The 27,445-nt window shown below is 34.9% G+C and overlaps 1 protein-coding gene across 10 annotated transcripts in view; it reads left to right on the forward strand.

Annotated features, from left to right (window-relative positions):
• Positions 1-26,467, forward strand: part of CSNK1A1 (casein kinase 1 alpha 1) — a 47,962-nt gene extending 21,495 nt beyond the window's left edge. Inside the window, exons 3-12 of one of the 10 annotated variants that reach the window (XR_003522221.2) lie at positions 99-225; positions 3,124-3,222; positions 5,609-5,692; positions 10,286-10,425; positions 11,530-11,608; positions 13,008-13,082; positions 15,566-15,672; positions 16,685-16,797; positions 20,358-20,757; positions 21,438-23,735. Coding sequence is in view for 7 of the 10 variants with exons in the window: in XM_027606441.2 (XP_027462242.1) it covers positions 99-225; positions 3,124-3,222; positions 5,609-5,692; positions 10,286-10,425; positions 11,530-11,608; positions 13,008-13,082; positions 15,566-15,672; positions 16,685-16,797; positions 20,358-20,410 (877 nt within the window). In the remaining 3 variants the exon portion in view is untranslated. The other 9 variants (XR_003522223.1, XR_003522222.2, XM_027606441.2 and 6 more) reach the window with 9 other exon arrangements.
• The last annotated feature ends 978 nt before the right edge of the window (positions 26,468-27,445 follow it).

A 27,445-nucleotide genomic window follows, 5' to 3' on the forward strand; every position in this document is an offset into this window, starting at 1 on the left:
ATCTTATTATTAGAGCTTAAGAATTTTAGAAATTTAGTGATATTAAGTGATAATCACCTTTTCCTAAAGCTCTCCCTTTTCCCCTTTTATTTTGTTAGGTGGTATGGTCAGGAAAAAGACTACAATGTGCTAGTCATGGATCTTCTTGGACCCAGCCTTGAAGACCTCTTCAATTTCTGTTCAAGAAGGTTCACAATGAAAACTGTACTTATGTTAGCTGACCAGGTATGTGAAATTTTGATGAAAATAAAAAAACTGAGAATACTCATAATTGTAATATAAATTTTTATAAACCAGAGTATGTATAATCCTGTGCTATGTACCTTAGGTTCAGCAAAAGTAAAAAAGATGTAATAGTAGGTTGTACTCATTCATGAGTACTACTTTAATAAGACTTAATAGAGGTTTTCCTGTGGCATAGGACAGAAATGGATTATATTGGTGCTCAGTAGTTTTCAAGTTATTCATCAGATGGAGTCTGTTCTAGTGAAGATTATAGAGGTTTCTTTATAAGATTTTTGAAGAAAGGGCTCAATATATAAAAATGCTGTGGAAGAGAGTAACATTTTTAACATTTAGATTGGATGTCAAAATAAAAAGATGATACACTGGCTTTTGAGGTAGAATTTTTAAAAGTATAAATTCAAAGGATTAGAAAATAGTGTTCATTCTCTGTAATCACCTGATCTTCTAGTAAGATTAACAAAAAAAACTCTTGAGTGGCTCAAGCAAATATTAGCAAATTACATTGTTTTATTTGTGGTATGTTAAGAACTCAAATGTTGAAGGTTAAGATCCTCCTAATATGTTTTAACTAGCATGTGAATGAATCCTAATAAAAGAGTTTATATTCTGTAGGTTCTGTAACACATAGGTATTAACAAGTGAACATTTATTTATTCAGGGCCTTCTGCTTTACTTAGAACTGGAGGATGCAAAGAAGAATAAGAACTCTAGTCCCTTTCCTCTAGGAGTGTACAGTTCAGTAGAGAAAAATGGAAAAAAAAACGACGTTCAAGGTTTTGTGATAGAAGTCTATATTGGGTACACTGGTAACAGAAAAAATGTAGTTCAGGGAAGGGGGTTGCATTAAAGCAATGGTTTAAGGAGGTAGCTGCTAAGTTTTGGCTCTGTAGATGATAACACTTGAAGGTAAGTAGTTCCATTTATTATCTTTTGCCACACTTTTTCCCAGTGAATCAATAATGATCCTGGTTTAATGATGGGTATCACTTAGACTAGGACAAGTAAGTACATTAAGTGAGAGAAATGTTTTTTTCTTGTTTAATAAAGTACAAGTTGCTGCTGTAACTAAAGGTGCTATTTGGACATTGTATACATCTACTTCCTTGAAAGTATAAATGGTTTGATTATAGATTTGGCTTTAAGAGACGTTTGTCAGAGTTCAGAATCTGTATGGTAATAAAAGCTCTAGGGAAAGTGGGGACAAATAAGTAGAATCCTGACACATACTACTGAGAAGAGCAAAAACATATGTATGGGTAGAAAGATAAAGTTAGTCTTTGGATATTGAAAACATTTTCAAATACTTTTAAGTATCTTACAGAAAAGATAGACATTTTTGATAATTTGACAATTAAAACTATTCTAGAAGTGATGCCATAGTAACAAGACAGTTTTTTAAAATTTAAATTTATTTACATAACAAGTGACAGATAAAAAAAAGATTGTTATATGCACAGAATTCTTAAAATCAATAAGAAAAGGACAAGCCAAAAGAATAATGGACAAAGTACAGATTGACAGTTCCAGAACAGTAAATGAGCAGACTTTTAACTAAGTGTTGTGAAGAAGAGGTCAATCAATACCTGTCGTATTGGCAAAATTTAGAAGGAACTAAAATAAGTTTGCCAATGGGAAAAAGAATCCTCTCAAGTACTGCTGGAAAATGAATTGTTAGAGCCTATTTTTATTTAACTTCCTTTTTTTTTTTTAAGATTTTATTTATTTATTGACAGAGCAAGAGAGCACAAGCTGGGGGAACAGTAGAGGGTGAGGGAGAAGCAGGCTCCCCGCCAAGCAGGGAGCCCGATGTGGGGCTCGATCCCAGGACCCTGGGATCATGACTTGAGTGAAGGCAGTCGCTTAACCATCTAGCCACCCAGGCGCCCCGTTGTAGCCTATTTTTTAAAGACAATCTGGTGCCACCTATCAAAATGATAGCTACTTCGACCCAGCCTCTCTCCCTACAATTGTATGGGGTTTATAGCCTATAGAAATAAAAGCACTAGTAGGTAAGGATGTATTTAATTTAAATATGTTAATAGCATTATTGTTCACAGTGAGAAGATGTTGGGAATAGTGGGAATAATGGTTGGGGAAAACTTAATCTATACCATAGAATATTTATTTATGGCTGTTAAAAAGAATGCTAAGACCTATACCATTTGACTTGGCAGAATTTCCAAGAAATTAAGAAAAGATTGTTAGAATGACATCCTTACTATTCAGTTTTTGAATGTGATTACTTGTGTGGAGAAAAAAACAAGGGAGACTTCAAAAAGCATCTAAGAAATGAAACACAGCATGTGTATGTCCCCATGTTTTATGTTTATGTTGTATGCTACTAACTTTCAGGAATGTTTAGTTAAAAAGAAGCAAACAAGAATAAAATGAATAGGATGCTTTTATTCCAGTTAAAACAGTAACAGCTTATATCTTTCAGTTGGTCAACATCTCCATTCCCAATTATATGGTCTTGAGTTCATGAGTGTGTGTAAGTAAGAGCATGGAAATGGGTAATGCCAGGCTATTGTAACACAGGTTACCTTGGGGCAGAGAATTGGGTGTGGAAAGTTGATGATTAGCTCTAACTGAAACAATTCTAAATTTACTACTTTTGTAATTTAAAAATTGCAAACACCAGTTCTTCCTACCAGGTTAGATGTTCTGTTTATAATCAATACTAGAACATGCCAAAGAATGGGGCAGGTTTATGCTTCAGTATCCATGCCCTTTACATTTAATTTTGTCTAGCACTGTCTTTGTGAACTCTAAATGAAGTTGTTAAAATATATCTGTGATTGAGAAATAATGTGTTGCTTTCTTGTATCACAATTCATATTACATAATTATCTCTCATCTCCTCCTTTTTTTTTCCAGATGATCAGTAGAATTGAATATGTGCATACAAAGAATTTTATACACAGAGACATTAAGCCAGATAACTTCCTAATGGGTATTGGGCGTCACTGTAATAAGGTTAGTCAAATGTTCTTTGCATGAAAGAACAAAGAGTAAAAAACCAATTGCTTTCGTAGACTTTCAGTCTTTAAAAAGTAATAGGAAATTGTATTTGCTGTTGATGATTGCTTTAAAAGATTGTGCTAGAAGGGTAATCAGCTAACTCTATTAACTTAGTAACTTGAAATAAATTTTCTCCCAACTTACCCAACCAAGGTTAATTATCTATATGGAAATATAAAATTCCCAAGGGCTTTATAATGAAATGTAATTATTTGTTATTTTATTATTAAACAATTGTATCTATTTTTCATTCATTCAAGTAGTAAAAAACCCCATATACTTTTTTTCCTGAATGCTAAAATCAGATTTTAACCTTTGTCTCTGAAGTGTGGGTTTTTGTAATATATGTGTTCGTGCCAGCGTGGGAACCACTGACCCCTCTGTCACCATGGCGTTAACATTTGCTGACTGAGCATGAGCATAATGAGAATTCTTCAGTCCTTGGATTTGTGTATTCAAAAGGATAACTTTTAGGCCTGCTTCAAAAGTAGATGACAGTTTCTTACTTGGGTGCCAAGTTGGGTGGATTCTCCATCCTTCCTTCCCCTTTCAAAGGAAAATATATAGTCAAGTGAAATGAACATTCATACAACAAAATTAGTATTCATTGGGGTCTCAGAATGGTTAACATACGGGGCGATTGGGTTTTAGCTAGTGACGCATGACTGCAGTTAGAAACTAATTGTGTTGAAACTTTATCTGCAATGATTAGTTTTATTGAGTGAATTGCTTTATTTATCAATTCAATGTTGAGCTCGGGCAGACAGGCAGCATTGGCAATGCACTAAGCATGTTATGATCTGATGATCTGATAGAAATTCTCAACTTCAGGACAACTTGGGGCTTTTTGGTTTTTGTGGTTTTTTGTTTTGTTTTTGGAAGGAAGAGTCCCATTTGTTTTATTAAATCATTAGGAAATCTTTGGTGTTTTTAGGTCTGGCTATAAATGTTTACCTTTGTTTGCCTGTATGAATGCCAACTTGTAGCCATTACCATTAGAACTGGTGTTATTTGTTAATGCGTGAGACATTAATGTTGGTCTGACCAAGTTCTAGGAAATAAATTTTTTTTGTTGAAAGCTAAATTTTAAATAATGAAAGGTGTGTATATCGACATATAACTGATCTTGCCATTCCCAAATTGCATCTTTTTTTTTTTAATATTATATAGCTTCTCTCTCTGAAGCATCCAGGTGCTTAATTGTTATTGCAAAACCTGGTAATTGAATTGAAAAAAAAATTACTGGTCTTAATTTTTTGGGCAGTTTTGTCAATTTGACCCTGATCTTTTGGTCATTTCCCAGCCCTCCTTCCCCATTTTCTTCCTGCTAAAGACCCATTATCCTCTTGTGATCTGTGTTCTGCGTGTCGACATTGCAGTACATGATTTTTGTCTTAAAATTAAATGGTGACCTAGATAATACCTCTTTGCTCCCCCTCCCTTTAAAAATAGCTTGTTAATTACATAGTTGTGTTAGGATGTCCAGTTTGCCCCATGATGAAAACCTTTTAGGATCTTGTGTCCTCTCTAGAGGTAATAAAATACTGTGGAGCTGCTTGCTGTTAATACAGTTCAGAGACCCTAGGGTAGAAGTGCAGTGTTTCACTTAACTAAGATTCAAATTCTAAATGTTGTTCTTGAACATTTTAGATTAGTGTTTTGTTTATGTAGTTGGTTTTTAGTGTTTTCCTTCTGTATTGTAGTTTGAAAAAAATGCCAGTTTTATGAGACTGGATTCTTTGGTTAGCTTGTTGTAGTAGTTTTCTATTCATGGGGGAAAAAGAGTGGGGGGGGCTTTTGAGGTTGTTTTTTTTTTTGAGTCAAATTTCTTTATTTGGAAAATTGTTCTGAATTTGATATTTAGGAGTGACCACTCCAATCTTAGTGAATTTGTTCATCTCTTCCAGTAATCAGCCCTGCATGCTTATGAAAACCAATTTTGAGGTGACTAAATGCCTTCTACCTCTTCCTTACTGAAGATTTTTTTTCCCCTCTATAATCTTTTTTGGGGGAAGGGCAGATTGTGATACCAAATATTCCAGAGCCAAATTCCCCAGTTTTGATTAAAAAATTAAAGAGCCAAATGTCACCATTGCTATCCCTGATTCAGGCAGTGACACAATATAGTGGCATTAAAAACTTGAGTATTTTCCAGAATTCAAATGTTCTTGAGCATGTGATTCTTATTTGGAAAACTGAGAAGCTACAGTGCTTGGTGGAAGAATGGCATTTGGCTACCCTGTTCTTTCTCTAATGCCTCGGTGTTGCCTGTCTGCGCCGGCCATTGTTGCAATGTAAGCAATACTGTTTGATGCACTGCCACCCTCTATTGTCTGTTTAGTGTTTAGAATCTCCAGTGGGGAAGAGGAAAAGAAGCATGACTGTTAGTACTTCTCAGGACCCATCTTTCTCAGGATTAAACCAGGTCTGAAACTGTCTCCTATTCCAACCTCAATCCCAAATTCATGTGCTTTTCTTTTTTATTGTTTTATCTTGATTATTTTTGTTTTGTTTTAATTCTGGAGAATGTAGATCTTGCTCAAGCATCTCTTACGTTGGCATTATTCAGACATACTTGGCAAACATATAACATTACTAAGATTTTTTTTTGTGGCTTTTGCTTAAAATTTGTAAAGTTTAGAGAAAACCTAAATGAAAACAGGATTATGTTTAGATCTCTAACATCCACATGAGGAAATGATATGTTGGTCTAGTATTGAAATTCTTTGTCTAATGGTAAACTTGAGATAGACCATTTAGTTTTTAAAAATGTATTTGGAGTTGCAGAACTTCATGCATGAAATATATCTAAATTCAGTTGCATCAGTGCTGTATGATGAATATATTCTGCATCAACTCTCTTCCCCTTCCCTAGTGAACTTCAGGTAAGTGTAGATCAGATTTGAGATCTAGTGTTTCTAGAATTGATTTTCCTCAATCTGTGAATTCTCCCAACTTCAACCAAATGGCGTGAGATGCTGAACGAGCATTATATGCTCTGGAACTAGGAGACATTGCAGTCTAACAATATAACAATAACATCATTGAAGCACTTATCAAAATAGTTACCAATTAATAACACATAGGAATGCATAACCTGATGATTTAGTGTTTGGCAGGCTAAGTAAACACCCCAGTAATTTTCTTAAAAAATTTTTTTAATGTAGGTAGAACCCTGGAAGTTAGCGAGCTTCGTTAATTAAGCTCTTGAGCAAATAAATGAATCTTCATCATTGAATTTAGTATATACTGAGAAAGGAAGTATTGGCATGAGTAATCAAAAGAGAAAAGTTGTATTTGGTTTATGAGCATACTTTGTAGTTTCAAAGTATGTTCCATACTTTGTACTCTATTCATCATCTGGGTGATCGTTTAATTCTTTTCCATACTGCCCAGCATTATTCCAGGTACCATCTTCTGCTGTTAAATAGGTTTCCAAAATTCAAACTTATTTTCATTCACAAAGAAATAACAATTGTGACTGATTCTTAGTTGGGGGGTGGGAAGAGGGGTTGCTGGGTAATTAATTAGGCACATTATAAAGCACCTAGTGCCCCATTTTTGCTTATCCATTCATTCACACGTTTAATTTATATTTTGTAGCATAATCATTTAATAATTTCCATAAAATTGAATTGTTTATTTTCTCTACGTGCAGGTTAGTTGGGTTGTGAAGAAAAGTGAACTTGTGAATTTTTTGGAAGGGCGGGGAAAAGGCCCCTGGTTAAGAGAAAAATTGCTAGATATACTGAAAACTAAAATTAGCGTTAGTGTTTCTGAGGAAGGTGCACCTCTGCTGAATGGAGTTACCCCAGTATATCCAACATTAACTCATTCCTACATGCCTTTGAAGAATAGGCTGCATTCTCTAAAACAGGCACAAATTTTACTTGGAACACAAAACACAAATCCACAGAAAAGCAGCTTGGCCCACCAAAGAAATTAGACTTCTTTTTGCATATGCAGACCTATAAAAAATACATCATCTTACGACTTACTGAATATTGACTTTTCCTTGTTTGGTTATTTATATATTTGCGGCTGTTTGGTTGTATCTTTGGCATCCTGTGGTGTCATGTAAACACTTCTATGATGTTTTTTTCATTTTTAAATTCAAAGCAGAGAGGGCTACTAATGAAGCTTGATAGGTACCACCAGAAAATGATGAACTACCAAGAGATTTAGATTTTTTTAAAATTTTGAATAATCTTTCTCTTCAGTTGTTTGCTCTTAAAATAAAATAGCTTTGTTTAGCAGTGAAATTTTTCCTGACTCATTCTCAGGTTTTGTAAGAGAAAATTTAGAGTTGATTTGCTTTGTAGTTTTTTGTTTTGGATATTAAAGTTTGAGATATTTGAGAAGATAGTGTTTGTTTTCTTAATAAACTACATTTCATCCTTTAGAGTTGTGGAAGGAACGAACTTTAGTAAACACTGAGTTTTTATAAAATCTTAAAAAGTTGTGAGAAAATGTCTGGTTATTGAGTTGCAAATGGAGCTACTGAATGTAGACTTAGACAGGACTGAAACTGTCAGGTATAATATGTCAGAGTTGTTCTATCTTCTCCTCTATTTTGAAGTATTAAAAGAAGCAATCCCAGAAAATATCCTTTAGAGGAGAGTCTATGTCCTAATCACCTTTTATTTAAAACCCACATAATTCTTAGGGCTATTTTTAAAAATACTATGAAGCTGGGTGTCCTTTTTGTGTTTGTTTTTGCCTTGTTTTCTTTTCAGTGTGACTCTGCAGAATCTTAAGTCATACTTTTTGGTTTGCTTCACAGAAATGTATTTTGCTTATTTTAATATTTATATACTGAGCCCATTTTCATATTAAGAGAAACTTCAGAGTGTGAGCTTTATTTCTCTTTGTATTTTATGACTTTCTCATAGACGTATAATAATGCAATTGCTGAGGAAGTGAATTTACTAGAGAGCTCTCATCCAGTTAAATTTTACTAAAAATGGAATCTTCATTCTTTTATAGTAGACCAGGTGAAAATAAGTATCTCATTGTTATATTGGTGACATAAGCTCAAACCTCCATGTCTTTCCCATCCCAATGTCCAGTTAAGGCTAGGGTACAGTGCCTGCCTGATATAAGTGTTTTTTTTTTCTTTTTTCTTTTCTTTTCTTCCCTTCTTTCTCTTTTTCTTTCTTTCTCTTTCTCTTTTTCTTTCTTTCTTTCTTTCTTTCTTTCTTTTTCTTTCTTTCTTTCTTTTCTTTCTTTTTCTTTCTTTCTTTCTTCTTTCTTTCTTTCTTTCTTTCTTTCTCTTTTTTCTTTCTCTTTCTTTCTTTCTTTCTTTCTTTTTTCTTTTTCCTTTCTTCCTTTCTTCCTTTCTTCTTTCTTTCTTCCTTTCTTCCTTTCTTCCTTTCTTTCCTTCTTCCTTTCTTCCTTTCTTCTTCTCCTTTCTTCTCCTTTCTTCTTCCTTTCTTCTTCCTTTCTTCTTCTTCTTCTTCCTTTCTTCTCCTTTCTTCCTTTCCTTCTTCTTCCTTTCTTCTTCCTTTCTTCTTCCTTTCTTTCCTTTCTTTCCTTTCTTTCCTTTCTTCCTTTCTTCCTTTCTTTCTTCCTTTCTTCCTTTCCTTTCTTCCTTTCCTTTCCTTTCCTTTCCTTCCTTTCCTTTCCTTTCCTTTCCTTTCCTTTTTTCCTTTCCTTTTTTCCTTTCCTTTTCCTTTCCTTTCCTTTTCCTTTTCTGATTTATTTATTTAAGTACTCTCTATGCCCAGCATGAGTCTTGGAACTCACAACCCGGAGACTGAGTCTCATGCTCTTACAACTGAGCCGGCCAGGTACCCCTCGATAGAAGTGTTTTCATCCTCCTAAGAGAGGCATTTGATCACATCTTTTCACCTAAATCACTCACTTTATTTATTCTTATACAGACTCTAATAGGCTAGGTGACCAGTTTTCTAGGATATTACAGATTATAAACTGGGTAGAAGGGACCCAAAGTCTACTTAATGGAAAAAAGAACTATAAAATGTAGGCATAACTAGGGGGAAAAAAGTCTAGGGCTTTGGTACTGTAAGGCCACATAGACCTGCCTTGTTGGATAATCTTTGTAAACATAACTTTAATAAGTGAATTTATGATCAGGACTAAAAATTGAAGTAAAGATTATTTATTTTGCTTTAGAAGGTAGGTAAATATTAATATATTTTGGGTTTTTTTCTTTTTTGATCAAAAACAGGTTTTTTCCTTCTTTGAAAGTGTTAATCATGGAGAATAAACCTCAGTTACTTTAAAAATTAGCTACATTATAAATGACTATCTTATTCCCTGTGTACCATATAAAATAAGACAGCACTAAAAACTAGTATGGTTTTTAGTTAGCTCCTTTAAACTGCTGATTGTAAGTTATCTTGATATAAGTAAATACTAAGTACTTTTTAAAGCTTTTGATCAGCTTACTGTATTTCCCAGAAGTTTAACCTGATAACATGGATAAATGTCAGTGGGAAGTAATGCATGCTTTAAAAAAAAAAATCCTTATTATTTGTTAATAAAAATTTTGGGTTTGTTGTCAATATCAAACTTTCAGAGTTATCTTATTTTAAATAATGAACATTCTGTTGGCATACTGAATGAAGAATGGCCTTTATAAAATGGAAGAATTCCAGATAGTTTATGTTTAGTTTTTGAAACCTCATGCTTGTTTACCAACAGTAACAGGATGTCAGATTTCATCATGGCACACAGCACACTTGTCAGCTCTGCTAACAAACATGTATATATTTTTCCACTACCTTTCTAAAGACAGGCTCCTGAGTGTATAGTAAACTGGGCCGTGAAGTTGTTTCAGCTCACAAGGATCAACCACTTAAAACTGTATTTTTTTTAATTTGATTTATTGATGAGGACTAGTAGAAGCTTATTGGAGTGTTGTTTGTTCATGTTTTCTGCCTGTGATACTTTATTTTGATATAATTGAACAAGATAGTATAAATGCCATTTAAGAATAAGAAGCAGTTCAGTTGAACAAGGTTGGAAGCCTAAAATCTCTTTATTTCTTTTAAAGTTATTCCTTATTGATTTTGGTTTGGCCAAAAAGTACAGAGACAACAGGACAAGGCAACACATACCGTACAGAGAAGATAAAAATCTCACTGGCACTGCTCGATACGCTAGCATCAATGCACATCTTGGGATTGAACAGAGGTGAGTTTGAAAAATGAATGTGTTTATCAAATCCATAGCAAAAGTCACTAAAGGATTTTTGAAATATTTTAACCAGTTTGTAACGATACATAAAGACGTCTTTGGGCTGAGGATTTGAAGGATGCATGTTAATCCTTTTACCTGTTGGCTTTAGTTAGTGCTGAGAAGCCAATAAATGAGAGACCTTTTGTTTTCTTTGTTGAAGGTTGTCTCTTGGGGAGAAAATATTGCATGATGGAAAGTTAGCATACATGCAGTTTTATCTTGTTTGTTATTTTTTTGCAGCTGAAGACAGTACTTATTTTCTTAATGCTGATCTTGGACTTCTTTTATTTTAGTAGTATAAGTTAAATTTTGGAGAAGAATGTATTAGTTACTTATTTTACAAGGAAAATGTTACTATCTGAGTCCTGATGGACCAAGAAGGGGTTGGTGGGCCATCTCATGTTCTACCTTTTCACTCCTACATAAATTTATAGGATCTGGATTGAGGTAAACATTGTCATGATCTCTTTGCTTTTTCTAGATCTTCTATTTTCTTTTTTTTTCCTGGTTTTTCATCTTTATCTTTTATCAGTCAGTTTTGCTCCTTAAAACAAGCATAGAAATGATAAATGATATGCTTCCAGGTTAGGGAACCTCAAGAGAAGAATTTTAAGCTTAGGAAATGTTCAGTGTATGTGTGTGTATATATTCATATAGATGCTTAACTAGCTTTAAAATGATATATTTCAGCATCCCTCAAGTTCTTTTTTTATAAGCTTCTGCAAAACTTAAAAGTATCCTGCTTTGTTCTTCCATCTTTATTAACTCATTTAGAAAGTTGTTCAGCTAAATCCTTTTTGCTCTTTAAAAATTAAATTGCAGGACTGTGTTGGATTTTATAATTTTGTATTCTGTGAGAAAATTTTGTTAGCTATAACTCTTTATGAACTTTTTAATTTTTTATTTTTATTTTTTATTTTTTATTACTTTAAGTACGTTCTTTCACAAGCCACCAAATTGCTTTTTCTCCTCGCTTGGGAAAACCTCTTGTGTACCTGCCTTTCTTTCACACGTTTTCCATAATAATTCCAGCTCATAACTTTACATTTTCTTTTCTAGTCGCCGAGATGACATGGAATCATTAGGATATGTTTTGATGTATTTTAATAGAACCAGCCTGCCATGGCAGGGACTAAAGGTAAATGAGACTCCCATTCCCAGTTTTTTTGTTTTAAGAATAAAAGTACATATTGGAGATGAACTTTTAAGATCCCTTTCTTTTCTTTCTTTTTTTTTTTTTTTTTAAGATTTTATTTATTTGTTAGCACAAGCAGGAGGGGAGCAGCAGGCAGAGGGAGAGAGAAGCAGGCTCCTCACCAAGCAGGGAGCCCGATGCGGGGCTCGATCCCAGGACCCTGGGATTATGACCTGGGCCGAAGGCAGATGCTTAACAACTGAGCCACCCAGGTGCCCCTAAGATCCCTTTCAAACAGGCTTTCTGAGACTAAATTAACTTTATTTTTTACCTTTTATATGGGAAAATAAAATCTGATCATTTAAGAATTAAGTTAATGGAATCCTGTAGTCAGGCCTAAAGAACAATTTCCTTTGGGACAGTAAGCAGATACCCATTGGTAACCAGTACTTTAATCTCAGTGAAATTGACATGGGCTAATTAAAGGTGGAGGCTTTCTCATTTGATGTGTTGCCAGTATGTTGAAAATGTATACTTTTATGTGTAGTAAAACTGTTCTTCTAGTAAACTAGCTATCTTAATTATCCTAACACTTGTTTCTATTAATTAGGAGTTTCACTCACTTGACTTTCTGAGTCTGTTAATGATAACTCACTGTGTCCTAGAATTTAAAGGCAATTTTTTTTTAATTAAAGATTTTATTTATTTGACAGAGAGAGACACAGCGAGAGAGGGAACACAAGCAGGGGGAGTGGGAGAGGGAGAAGCAGGCTTCCCGCTGAGCAGGGAGCCCGATGCGGGGCTCGATCCCAGGACCCTGGAATCATGACTTGAGCCGAAGGCAGATGCTTAATGACTGAGCCACCCAGGCGCCCCCTAAAGGCTACTTTTGATACTTTATTGGTCCTTTAAAGGAAAATGGTCCCTGTAATTTATTGAGCATCTGTGAACTAGACAGTTGCTCAGTGCTTGTATGGATAGTTCTATCCAATATGAATTATTTTTACATTGGAAAAATATTTTGATTTCACTTAATAATGTTAGTTAGTTAGTGTTACTAAATGATGGGCACTGTTTTGTTACTGATCTACTTATACCTTTGCCTTTGTGTTGAATATGGGTTGTGGAAACTCATTTCAGATTTAACTTCCACCCATTAAATCATGTTCTTATTAAACTCACCCTTTCTTAACAGCTAAAAATGTTTTTAAAGTAGAAACTCATATAAAAAGCTGACAGTTTAGGGTTGGAAATTTTGGTATATTGTACTTTGATTTATTTTTTATTCCAGGTTATGATTTCTCTTGAATCTCAAGTTTACATTCGTATCTGGTGGGTTAAACTAACAAGGTTCTTATTAGTATTGAATATGTCTATGTGGTTTGATTCTTACTTTCCACAGGCTGCAACAAAAAAGCAAAAATATGAAAAGATTAGTGAAAAGAAGATGTCCACTCCTGTTGAAGTTTTATGTAAGGTAAGTGTGCATGATGGCTTTTTTTTTTTTTAATATAAATAATCCAAGAAGTCTGGAATTTAAACATCCTGTTAGGTAGCTATTTGTTATTTTAAATGTATGTTTTGATAATTCTAAGTATCTTTAAGAGTGGCTTGAATATATGGGTCATTTTAAATAAGCATTTTATGTTTCTGGTTTGTTTGGGCCCTATAATCTGTTAAAAATTAGAGGAAGAACAGGGCAGGTGACATTTTCTAGTGGAACCTCACCAATTTATGACAGAATTAGGAAATATTCTCCTTATCTCTAAACCGGTGCCAGTAAAGAAAGGATATTGATGGTTGTCAGGGACATCAAGGAGTAGAGAAACGAAGGCAGATCACAGCAATCCAAAATAGCCAATGTCCAACAATATAGATGACAGTTTGAGTCAGGCTTGTTTCCCTGAGATCTCAAACTTTGTTAGAGAAGCCTGTAAGTTGAGAATGGAGAAGTAGCTGTGTCATGTTGGATAACCATGGTCTATTCCATTGAAAGAAAACCACACGGTCATCTCAGACAATTGTGTACCTGAAATGATTAGGAAACATTATATAATTATATAGTTGGGTGTTAGAAGGGGGAAATGAACATGGTGTTGAAATAGTACTTTGTGGAGGGGGGGAGAGGTGATGTTTTATGTCTCCCTGTCCACAAATTTGCTTTTCCATTTTCTCTAGATCTACAGTAAAGGAGGGGTTGGGATGGGTAAGAGACTGTCATCTTTTCTGAGACTCTTGGGATTTGTTTTAAATTATGAAATACATTTTAGGTGAATGAATAAAATGTTCGTGTGTTATAGTGCACCCACATAACTTTGCAATCTTATACTTCTGTCTATTCACTACTATATCCATGCAACATTATGATTCATTTGGATTATTGGAAAAGTCAGCCATTTTTACAGGAAAAGAAAGGGAGGGTTAGTACATTGTCTGCTTCTGGGTTATGTCTTAATTTTGATCTAGAAATAATGAACTAGGTCTTTCTGGATTAGCCACTTAAAATTGATCTGAGGGTGCAGTGAACAAAGAATATTAGTATTACTGTAAAATAGTGAGATTGTTTTCAGTCTCATGGTCCACTGGTAACTATTTATTTCATATCTGTAATTCTTAGGATATTGGTAATTTTCTTTTGTTAATAAGGTTTTGCCTGTTTTCATAAGGTAGCAGTGCATGAAGTAAATTATTTGACTTTTAGTTGGCAGTTGTTTAGCTCTATTTGTAATACACATAAAAGCAAGTTCATTTGGTATATGCTGCTTACCATTAACACAGACCATGAAAGTATATTAAAAATTTTAAAGTCATGTTAAGAGTTTAAATAAAACGTACAGTATATTTATCACTTAAAAGGTTTCAGCTTTCCATCTCGAACACTGAAGTAGCATAAAAATTATATCTATATCAATGCAGGGAGTAAAAATAAATGTTGCAAGTATGTCCATTATATCCCACCTTAACTTCCTGCATGTGAGAAATTTCTCAAAATTCGAAGGTTGTGGGAAGAGACTGTCTTTTTAACTTACCTTCACATTCACATACACTCGAGGCAGGGTGTGTAGGGATTTTTGTTTAAATTTTTTGCATTTCTATATTCCTACTGGCAAAATCCTTTTTGGTGGTTAATATCTGTAGGCTTAAAGATGTGTTACGCATTTTTGAGAATCTTTCCTAAGAAGCTGAGCGTGTAAAAAGTTTATGCCCACAGGTGTACTTATTAATACTGTTAATGAAAGAAAAATTTTCATCGCCTAAATGACCAGATATAGGGAACAAGTTAATTATGATGTATTCACTGGTCTGGATATTATGCAGCCATTCAGAAGCTTATGTTGGAAATAACACAGAAGGATAATTGCAATATAATGTTAGTGGAAAAACAATATGTTATGTATGCAGTATAATAACAATTACGGATAAAAGAAAAGGCAAACCCAATCTTTTCGTAGGACAAAGCATTGGATTGATCTGTATCACAACAGTGGTTGCACCGTATGTTTGTACTCTAGGTGATTTTACTTTTCTGTTTATAAATATAGGTATATACTGTTTCCCCAAAAAAGTAATTACAGAGTTGGGGAGAAAATGCCAGTTCACTGACCTGTTGTGGCAAAGAACCTTACTGGCGTCCATTTGGTCATTTGTTCATTGTTGCCATTGAAGTATTAGACATTGATAAAACAATAACAAGTTGGATATCTAAATTACTTAAGAATATAATACTATAGGGAAAGGATCCATGTTTCCCCTGCCAATATTAAAAGATGTACATGATGAGGTAGTCAGGATTTATGAGGATACCAAGTCATATTATATAGTTAGTTTAGTTCTCAGATCTTACGGCAAAGTAGTGAAACACTGTCCTCAAAAAGAATTTTTACTTGTATTTAAATACATTTATTTTTGTACCTAAATTTTTTTGTTTTTTTACTTTGTGTTTTAACTCTTGAACTTTAGGGGTTTCCTGCAGAATTTGCCATGTACTTAAACTATTGTCGTGGGCTGCGCTTTGAAGAAGCCCCGGATTACATGTATCTGAGGCAGCTATTCCGCATTCTTTTCAGGTCAGTTTTTAAGGTGTTTTTAAGACTGTAGACTCTAGTGAGGGAAATTAGTTAAATCCACCCAACACATCTGTCCTGACAAGTAGCAAATTAAAGCGGGTCTAAACCCTATGAATAAAATCTTAAGAAACTGAGTTTGGAAAAAATAATAAAAGAAAGAAACTGAGTTTGGCATGTTTACATTTATGGTGCAAATGTGCTTGAAATTATTTTAGTTTGGGATAGAGAAACAGTTGAGTCAGACTCAAAGTAGAATCTAACTTTTCCACGATAATTGCCATTCATATTAGATAGAAGTGATTCTTGGTGGCCCTTGGAACTCTTCAGCTTTGCTACAGAACCCTATTTAATAACAAGATTAACAGCAATTAAAATAGTTACAGGGTCTATGATTGTGTGGAGACAGGCCTCAGACTCTGGGGTTCCCTAGGTGCAACCCAGAATTGGTCTTGAGCAGAGGGGGAAGTAAAGTACATGTGGCCCGAAATCTTAGTTGGAAGAGGATTAAGAATTGGGGGTAATTCTCTAACCCCAGAAAAGTCTTCTTTCCAGGCCACCAGCATACATATCTCCCCCACAAGCTTACATTCTTAATACTTAACTCTGATTTGTTCTTAGAAGGTACCCCCTATTTGGATGGTTCCCTAGATAATTGACAGCTTGACTCCATGTTTTTTTCATGCTGCTGTTCATTCCCACTCTCCTGCCTCTTTCAAGAAAGTAATAAAGTTGGCTTCTTTTTTGAAAAAGGAGATGATTTATTCTTAATGAATACATCAGACTGAAGTGGTGACATCATTTTCCTTCAATTGTGACTTGTAAAAAGTGGAATTAATGAACTGAACAATTAAAAAGTCATGTATATGGAATGAAATCTTTTAGAAGTTACCATAATTAAGAGAAAATACTACCATTTCCTTAAAAAGTGCCCTCACTGTCTTGAAAGCTCAATGTAGTATTTAACTAGACTCTATTATTAAAGGATTAACATATATCATTTTGTGTTTTACAGGACCCTGAACCACCAATATGACTACACATTTGATTGGACAATGTTAAAGCAGAAAGCAGCACAGCAGGCAGCCTCTTCAAGTGGGCAGGGTCAGCAGGCCCAAACCCCCACAGGCAAGCAAACTGACAAAACCAAGAGTAACATGAAAGGTTAGTAGCCAAGAACCAAGTGACGTTACAGGGAACAAATTGAACACAAAATTGGGTAATTCATTCATTTCTAACAGTGTTAGATCGAGGAGGTGGTTTTAAAATAAGTAAAAATTTGGCTCTGTGTTTTTAAAAAAAGACGTCCTTGGAAAATTTGACTACTAACTTTAAACCCAAATGTCCTTGTTCATATATATATGTATATGTATTTGTATATACATATATGTGTGTATATATTATATCATTTCTCTTGGGATTTTGGGTCATTTTTAACAACTGCATCTTTTTTACTCATTCATTAACCTTTCCAAAATAAATATTTGGTGTTGGGAATATGGTATAATCAATCAATCCAAAATCCTAGACCTAACACTTGTTGATTTTTTAATAATGAATCTGGTTAGCTATGGTATTTGGACTTTCTTTCAGACTAACAGTGTTGAGAATTTTTTTCTGCATGTTAAAGCTTTAGCATTTAAAATGGAAAAATGTGAACATGATCTAATTTCCAGAGGTGAGTCTGGCATTGCCCCCAAAGTGTCTATCTTCTCAGTTGCAGAGCATCTCATTTGCACTCTTAAAATGCTCAAGTAACTGAAAAGCTCGACACATCCTTCCTAGTCAAAAACCAGATCTCTCTTTTAGTTGTGATTTAACTACGTGAGGTTCTTATTTGTTTTGGGCTTTATTTTATAAAATCTTGCAAATACTCAGGTTCTGGGGGATCGTTGTGGAATTGAATTCTTCAGTTAGGCTTTGCAAATTGGGGAAAAAACTGGGGCAAATGCCACTGAACTGCTAGTCTATTTCCTTTCTGTCTCTGGCACTCTTGGTGCTACTAAGGAGTAGAACTGTTAGGGCACAGCTCCAGTCTTGCCACTGTTGCCGTACAGTTCGACTCCTGTGTTTCATGCTTTTGTTTGTTTTTCTTTACCCCCTTTCTGGGGCTTACCTCCTGATACCTGCCTACTTTCTGGAAGTGGTGGGCAGGTAAGGTTTGGTCTTTGGTTTCTAATTATTTAATTTCTGAATGACTGCTCTAGTCTGAACTTAGTCGTCTTTGGTCTATATTTTTAGAATTGTATTTTAAAAATTTTGTAAGTTAAAAGTAGACTAATCTGAGAATACTTTTCGAGAAGTGTAATTCACTGATGTCATCCTCATCCCAGCAGCTCATCTATTAGGAATGAAGTTGAGATTCTTCTCTTCCATGTTTCTGTATTTGGGAAGGATTCACAGTTGAAGGCTTAATGTAATGGGGGTTCTTAGATGATGAAATTTCAGCTCAGGATAGCAAACACTAATGCTTGCCTCTGCGTCTCAGTTGGGACTTAAACTTGTCCCTTTTGAGTGTTTTAATCATTGTATGACTAATCACAGTGCCATGCTCTTAATGAGGTAGGTTGGTAGCTAGTGTCTCTGAGAAATGGTCCTACGAATGTAATGTTCTAAACTTAGGACTTACAATACCTGACATCTATAGGGTATTTGCTTCTTTTCATAAAATGAAACCAATTTTTGCCTAAAGCTAGCTGGGATAATAGGATCGTCACGAGTTGCAGTTTCTAGAACTAAAATTAGATTGAAATCTCCTCTGACCTAGAACATTTCACTTCAGGCATTCAGCAGCTTTCAGAAAGAATTCCCTTATTTTGAGTTAGTTCCATTGTTAGTTTACTGTGTGTCTCTTTCTCAATAAACAAGCAGAATTTTTGTCCTGCCTTATCTAGGTCTTAAAGATGAGAAGTTGGATCCACTGAGTTAGTATGTTTCCTTGGAAAGAAATTGTAATTAAACTTAAGTTTAATCCTTAATTTTGTATTGTAACTATTTTACATAAAAGCAACTTAAAAATCTTAAAAGATGTTTGGGGTGCCTGGCTGGCTCAGTCAGTAGAGCATGTGACTCATAATCTCAGGGTCATGAGTTCGAGCCCCACATTGGGGGTAGAATTTACTTTTAAAAAAAAGAAAGAAAAGAAAATCTTATAAAATTTTCACAGCAGTGTTAGACCCGTGGTTTATACAAATTATTACATAAACACCAACTTGTAAAATTTTGAATAATTGGACTTTTCCATAAAATGTACTTACCATTGACTACTTTCAGAGAAACATTTTGAGGTGTAGTATATTTTGATTGCAAGTGAAATACTGCTTGCTACTAAAATGTGCCATGCCATAGAATACAAACAGCGGAGTTGTATTTGATCTTTGACTTCTCAAAAAGATTTATTTTGGTTATAGAGTTTAGTTCCCCAAACAAATAGCACATGAAAGCCCCTATGTTTAAAGCTATGACAGTATAGCAGAAATGAGTATAGGGAGCCTATTTCTCTAACCCCAATCCCATTATCCATGTCACATGGTAAGAAATCTTTTATTAAGTCTGGAGTTGGAAGACAGTCGCTCTAGGTTACTTATTTCCTGATTTTCAGTCTCTAAAGGGTGCACTACAGTAGTTTTTTATTTAAGGAAGAGCTCATACAGCTCAGCTATTTGCTGATTCCAAGAAATCCTTTCAATGATGCTGATAACATTATACTACATTTTTCTAATTAAAATTTTAGAAGATGCTTTTTAAATACATATCAGTTTTCATTCAGAGTTACACTCTCAGAGGTTTCCCACAGAGAATTGAGTTTCTTAAATAAATCTTCAACAGGTAGAGCTATATATTGCAGGAATATCTATTCCTGGAAAAATCCCCCAAATGGTGGTACCGACTAATATTTTATATTATTATTTCTATTTTTTGAAAAGTTTATATCAAATGTTTCTTCCATGGAAAAGTGTTAAGTTGTTTCAGCAGTTCACTGAGAATGTCCAGAAAGACTCTTTAAAGTCTGCCTTACTCAGCTAAGATGAGCTGCTTGTGTGTAACAGACTTCTTTCCTAATTACTTTTCTAAAGAAAAGATCTTTCAAAATATTCCGTTCCAAAGCCCATCAAAAGACTAAGAAACAAGGCATTTCTCATATAAAGCCCACTATGATCTGTACTAATTTGCAGTGCTCCTGTGCCACGAGATTATAATTACTGTTTTTATGCATATTAAAGAGAAAAATAAAAGATTCACATCTGAGGCACTTTCAGATTCATTTCACTTCCTTTTTTTCAGCTATATGTGATTATCAGGAAAGTACCTTTCAAGACATTTAAGAAGGAAGTACTAAAGGAAAAGGAAATATTTTTAGGACTTCAGAATCCAGTTAAGATCACCATTTCTTTAGTTGAGGTCAGAGATGGGGAGGATTTCATAAGGTAGTGAAGCCAAAGTTGGATCCTCACATTTCTTTTCTCATCATCTTACCCATCTGTTCACTACTCCAGCCATTGATACAAAGCATAATTTTATCATAATATATGTGGATGTCAAATTGTTGACAAAAGATAGAAATATTTTTCCATCACATTCTCCTACCATGTCCATGGTCCTCCTTGAATTACCTTCCAGTATTTACTGGGATTCACCTACCATTTATGTCTAGCTTAACTTTTTCTGACTTCACCAATTGCTGCTAGGAAGGTGGCTGGTCACTCAGCAACGTAACCCAAATCACAGGGGAAGACCTTGAAATATCTGGAGACTGATCTTCTGTGAATATACTCAATCTAAAGAAGTGCCAGGGAGCTGCATCTGCTTGCTGAAATTTTTGTCAGCTTTTTTCACGGTGGACAGTACAACTGGAGAGAAAAGAGCTCAGTGCCCCAACAGGAAGTGAAGAGGAGTGTGCAAGAATTGATTTGTGGTGATCTGAAGCCCACATCTCCAAGGCTTGCTGGACCTATGAAAAACTTCCAACTTGTCAGATTGGATGGATACCACAACAGTCAGAAGACCTAGAAGAGTACAGTGTTGTTGTGACTCAGTGATGTATAATGCAGACCATCTACCAGTTGGGGAAGGAATCAGTTGTAACAGGTATTTTAAAGTTCAACAACCTCAGAATTCTGTAATAGGGAAGACAAAAGAAATCAGATCATTAGTCTGGTTTTCTTAAATGCAGTTTAGCGGTAATATGTATCTTGTATACTTGTTGTCATTTATTTGTAGTGATAAAAATAAAATCTATTTCTTTCCCAACTTTTAATACATAAAGGTTATTGTAGTTGTTTTTCTTTAACTTTTAAAGTGCCAGTCTGATTCAGAATCGTCCAAGCTTGATTCTGATTTTTGTGTAACCAAAAAACCCACACAGGCATGTTGTGGAAAAGTTTGCCTGATAAATGACATTGCATGAAGATGGATCTTGTCTTCACATTGCTTTTAAAAAGTCAGTTTTCTACTGTGAAAGGATCCAAAAATTTCAAAAGCCCATCACAAACTTCTAAGCCATACTATTATATAAATAGCTCCTTGAACTAGTTTGTGGTTCTATTTAAAAAAAAAAAAAATCAGGGACATCTGAAGTGAATTCACAAATAAGAGCCAATATATAATCTTCAGATTTTGGAGTAAGAGGGTAGACTCTCATTAGTTAAATATAAACATTTTTTTTTTCTTTTGCAGATTTGAAAAGAAATTTAAATGTAGCTATTAACTCAGTGGTCCCAGTGATCATCCAGCTCTGTTTTAACTTTGTTTTTTCCTCTTTTTTTTAGGAACAAAGGGATCCATTCCTTATTTTAACTGTTGTTGCAGTGAAGATGGGTTTTGGGACTTTTAAAAGCCAGAAGCCAGGAGAGACCACCTAAACTACAAGATAAAAACCAAGGACTCGTGCACACTGGGAAAAAGAATACTTAGCTCTTGAAGATTGAATGTTGAATACCTGCTGAATGCTCCCATTGAGATTTTTCTTAATCTTCAGTAACATCTTAGGACAATTCACTGGAGAAACATTGATCCCTGGGTGGAGTATCCTACCATTGGCCGATCTGAAGAGTCAAATCTGGATTTGACTGCTCTATTCTACCAGGAATATTTTTAGGCTAGCCTTTATCTGATCCCTAAGCAATTGTAATCATTAATTGACCCAGGAATTTCTAAAATGTCAGATTAAAAGATGAACAGATAAAACTTATCTAGATACAGTTTTTATCCCTATTAAAGACAGAAGAGTTTCTAATATTTTGACTGACAATACAACTTAAGCTTTCTTTTTAGTTAGTGACAGTGGTTTCCATTTTAAAGCTGTTTGGATATTCAGCGTAGTAATTAAATGGCTCAATATAATGTAATTGCATAGCAAGCTATGATAAATCATTTTAGTAGTTGGGTAAACATTTTTCTTTATCATATTTAAGAATAATTGTGGGACTTCAAATACTCATCAGGGTAAGGGCCATTTCTGTTCAGCTAATTCATAGTTTTAATCTGCTTTATAATCTGTATTTTAACACTGAAATTAGGTTACAGAATATGGTCTTACTTTAAAACTTAATTCAGGTTTGGTTTGACAGCCTTTTCTTCTTATGCTTACCTTGGTATTTCTGTTCAGTAATACACACCAAATGGATAATACTTCTTGTGGCGAAGCACATTTTTAGAAAGTTTCGTTGCTTTTCATTTTTGGCATTTGCTTTATGAATTTAGTACTTGGACAGGCAACAAAGGTCTATTTTGTACCAACTCCGTTAGTCAAGGTGGAGAAAGAAAAGTGTACGACACTTAATTGTTTGTCCTTAGGTCTTTAGCCCAATATGTTTTTAAGTGGATGAAGATGACTTTCTGCCCTCAGATGGAAAAACTCCTAGTTAACGAGTGAGACAGTATTAACCAAGAAATGACATATCAATGTGTGGTATTATCCTGGAAAAGGGCGACATACATGCATACAAAGCACATTATAGGAGCATATTATTTATCCCACAAAGCCCATTGGAGATGGTCCAACAAATGTTTGAGAAGTACAAAAGGAGAAGTTTATGATTAACAAAAACATGGTTTCAATGCTAAAGAAGTGAGAGATCAGAGTGAGCTAGAAAGAGCAATAATGAGGCAGCTGTAAGAGTTTGCAAGGGGATGCACCAAGGGGCACAGACACCTCAAAGGATGGCTGTTGGTGAGAGGTGGTGGTACTGATGGGATTTTCATGTTGAGAAGTAGGCATATTTCCTTTCTGCCTTTAGCCATAGATAAAGCTTTTAGGTAATAGAGATCAGCATTTCCTTTAGTGGTCTTTAGCCACAGATGAGACATGCAGCTATTATTACCTGAAGCTGTTTTCTATTCAGACCTGCCTGGATGTGGAAGTCTTAAGAGTCTAATTGTGTGGGAGGAGGGTAGTATTTATAGGGTGGGAAGGCTTAAGAAATAAATAAAGCCAAAAAAAAAAAAAGGCCTCGCTTGTTTATATTTTCAAATTTGGGGCAAAACCTCACCTTTTTAATGTAATTGATGGAAGTAAAGAATTTTGAAAGACATGGTTTCTGTATAAAAATCATACTTACAAGTTTGTGTTCTATGGAATAATTCAGTTATGTGTGGAGTACATTTATTATTAAAGCTTATTGTTCCTTATTTGTATCAGAAAGAAATAATGTGCAGAAAGGTTCCTGGACAGTATGATTAAAACATACATACTTTCTAGTTTTTAAGGCAAAGCAATCTATTTTTCATTCATTTGATAAATACTTGAACACATAACATTCTCTAGGTATTAGAGATATGGAAGTAAACAAAACAGGCTCATTGGAATCACCAGTAATCTCCAGCTTGAGAATTGTATGCTGACTGGGAGTACTGATTGTATACCACTCCTACCTAAAGGCATTCAGAACAGAAAAGGGTGTTTTCTTGTTTTAAAAAATTGACCTAGTCATTTTCAAATAGATGAAAATAACACGAGTCACCGTTCTAAAGTAATTATTAGTTGCACCCAATTTCCCAATTTTGGGTGTAGTTTTTTTTTTTTTTTTAAATACAGTTTTTAACTTGGGATTTTAACATTCTTTTTTCTGTTTTGATTTTTTTTTTTTTTAAACAGGTTTCTAAGCATGAATCGAGGAACAGAAGAAGCAGAGCAGATGATCGGAGCAGCATTTGTTTCTCCCCAAATCTAGGAATTTTAGTTCATATGTACACTAGCCAGTGGTTGTGAACAACCATTTACTTGGTGTAAAGAACTTAATTTCAGTATAAACTGGCTCTGGGCAGCATTGGTGATGCCGTGTCCCGAGTTGTAGCCGCTGTAATTGTGAATATTAACTGAGATAGTGAAACATGGTGTCCAGTTTTCTATTGCATTTTTTCAAGTGGAAAAGTTAACTAAATGGTTGACACACAAATTGGTGGAGAAATTGTGCATATGCCAATTTTTTTGTTAAAATCTTTTGAACTATACTGCTTTGAGATCTCATTTCAGAAGAACGGCATGAACAGTCTTCAGCCACAGTTGTGATGGTTGTAAATGCTCACAATTGTGCATTCTTAGGGTTTATCCATCCCTGGGGTTTGCAAGTTGTTCACTTAAAACATTCTTAAAATGGTTGGCTTCTTGTTTGCAAGCCAGCTGATATGGTAGCAACCAAAGATTCCAGTGTTTGAGCATACGAAAGACTCTGCCTGCTTACCTGTACTAGAAATAACAGCATCTAAAGTGAAGACTTAAGAAAAACTTAGTGACTACTAGATTATCCTTAGGACTCTGCATTAACTCTATAATGTTCTTGGTATTAAAAAAACATATTTGTCACAGAAATTTAGTTAACATCTTACAACTGAACATGTATGTATGTTGCTTAGATAAATGTAATCACTGTAAACATCTATATGATCTGGGATTTTGTTTTTATTTTGAAATGGGAGCTTTTTTGTTTACAAGTTCATTAAAAACTAAAAACTGTTTCTGTAAGGAAATGAGATTTTTTTTAACAACATTTAAAAATGCCTTGCTGACTCACTATGAAATCAAAATCTCCCCAATTTTTTAATAGACTACTTCAAGCCATTTGTTACATACTATTCCTTTGCAAATCATTTTAGATTTAGCGTTAAAACTTTTCCTCAGATTTTTTAATTTAATTTTTGTGTGTGTGTGGTCTGAAGGGGAAAGGCATTCTTTCATTTTTCCTTTTTTAGTGACTTGCAGGCACAGTCCCTAGTGCTGCAGCTGCCAGGGCTTGGTGGTGTAACTCCTGCAGCCTCAGACTACACAGCTGGACTGAGTTTGATTAAGAATGAAAGCGTTAAAGGGTTTAACTACCATTTTGTAGTTTTTCTTTAAATTCCTTGTTAATTGGAGTTGAGCAGGTTGATTCTTAACCTTGGAGAGCATCCCACCAGGTGAGGTTCATGTGATTGCTGACCCTCCCTAAGCCCCTGTTCTTTTCCCTCAGTTATCTGCGCTTCCTCAATCTTAAATGCACTCTTTTCTTGCCTCTCTCTGACCCAAGAGAAAGAAAAGCTTACTGACAGTAATTCTTTAGTGTAATTTATTCATTTATAGCATGTCAGGATAAATTAAAAGAACCTTTGTCTGAAAATGCTGCCAGAAGCCTGTTGTGTAAATGTAGGTATTTTGTAAAAATAACCTTGAAACTGTACATTGACACATGTTTGGTCAGATTGTGTCAGGTTTAAGTTTTATTTTTTTCTTTTTTAAAACTACTTTAGCAATAATTAATCCCTGATTACCACATTCTGCTATTAAAGTATCTGTTAGCACCATCACACTGCAGAAATCTTAATGAGTGCGAACTTTTGGGGTAGGCAGCTTATTTGTTTCTTTTCTATCCACCCATGTCAGTTAAGGTATTTGTTTCTTGACTAATAATAAACCCTTTGATACTTTTAGCCAGAAATCAGTCTCATAAAGCTATTTTTGAGTATAGTTTGTGTAAAATAAAAATGTTTAGCTTTGGTAATAACTTTTCCAAGCTGAACTCCCTCTAGCAAGATATTTTTCAGTGCTTTTATTTACTATGCACTTAGACTATGCACTTTTTCTGAAATATTTTTGTAACACTTAACTTTTTTGTATTTTTGCCATTTGAAAAGGTTGTGGTGTAGTTGGTCTGTAATTAAGTTGCAGATTTAAAACTGCTGTTAGCTTTGTAAATCAAAAAATAGCTGTTTTTGTCCTGGTATATCTTCATTCCATCTGCAGCTGGAGCTGGAATCCCATTGATCTTCTAGCTACCATTCATTTTCTTCACAGTTCACAAAAGAAGAATGTGAAATTCAGTGAATGCTGTTACTAATCCTGTCGGGAGATGAATCTCATTTCACCAAAATTAAATTATGTTTTTCCACTAAAATGATGATACAAGTTGAAGACACATCACTCTGAAATTGGAAGACCTCACCACTTAAGGCTCTGCAGTGGCTTACCCAGCTGAACTCTAGGTTACTACTCTACTTTGTTCACCCATTGGGGGGTGCAGTTTTTTTTTAAATGTTGGGAGATGGCCATTCTAACTACTGTTGAATGTCTCTGTTTTGGGAAGGTATAACAAGAAAATAAAAAATATATATGAAGGGAGAGACTGGTTATCTCCTCCCATATGGTTGTGCTCATGCTCCTATGGCCTACAAATGACGTTTTGGAGGTTGTGTTTACTATTATTTTCATCAACAAATAGCAAGAGATTTTCCTATTTCTACTAGTCCTTGCAACACTATTAAAATGTTTCAAGCAGAGAATACTGTAATGATTATAAACTTAATTACATTGTAATAAAAATACCAAGCAACATTTTAGAACCCAAGGCAATAAGCTAGTGTTTCCTAACATTTGCTGAAATACAGAGAATGGGTTCTTCTAGCTTAAGTAGAATGAACCGTGGGACTTCTAGGAAGGGTGCACTAGACTCCCAGCTCCTGAAAACTCAGTCTGATAGAGACTCTTCCTGAGCAAACGAATATGTAGCAGTATTTTAGGTTTTCTGTTTTTAAATGGATAACCATTTGATCAAAATGTGAGTAGGTCTGTATGAGGTGTAGCAAAGTGTCAACAATTTATCTCAGATATGGTGTCCCCCTTTAAAGTGAAACCGTGAGACTATACCTTGACAGAGTTGTTTTGTGTATTTTTTGAAATGGCCGAAGATGGCAATGAATGAAGAGTAAGTTGATCTAATCAGGCTGTGCATTACCAAACAGCACATTGTTGAAGTGAAATGACTTGTTTTCTCAAGTGACTTGTTAGACCAGTTTTGAGGACATAGGCAAAAGTAATGAAAATGTTGAGCAATAGGAGAGCTATTAAACTGAGCCGACCGAGGCCTGTTTCAAGTTGTGGTCAAACGGCATTGTGTCTTGCTGAGGCTTTGGATCTACAGTGCCTAGAACTTCACAATGAGAAGGAAAAGCAAGCTGGGGAGACCTGGGAATTCACACTTCATTCAGTTGTTGGGTCTCTGTTCTTTTTCAGCCTGGCAGGGTGAACTAGTTCATTCTACCTTTTGCCTTTACCAAACCAGATCCCTTGAAGAGGTTTTGTTTTGTTTTGTTTTTAAGATTTTATGTATTTGAGAGAGAGAGGAAGCACAAGGAGGGGGAGAGCTACAGGCAGAGGGGGAAGCAGGCTCCCCGCCAAGGAGGGAGCCCAGGACCGTGACCTGAGCCGAAGGCAGACACTTAACCGAACCACCACTGAGCCACCCAGGTGTCCCTGGAAGAGGTTTTTTGAGGAACTGCTACTACTGGCACAGTGTACACCTATCTG

Source organism: Zalophus californianus, chromosome 5 (assembly GCF_009762305.2).
Source record: "Zalophus californianus isolate mZalCal1 chromosome 5, mZalCal1.pri.v2, whole genome shotgun sequence".
Lineage (NCBI taxonomy): Eukaryota > Metazoa > Chordata > Mammalia > Carnivora > Otariidae > Zalophus > Zalophus californianus.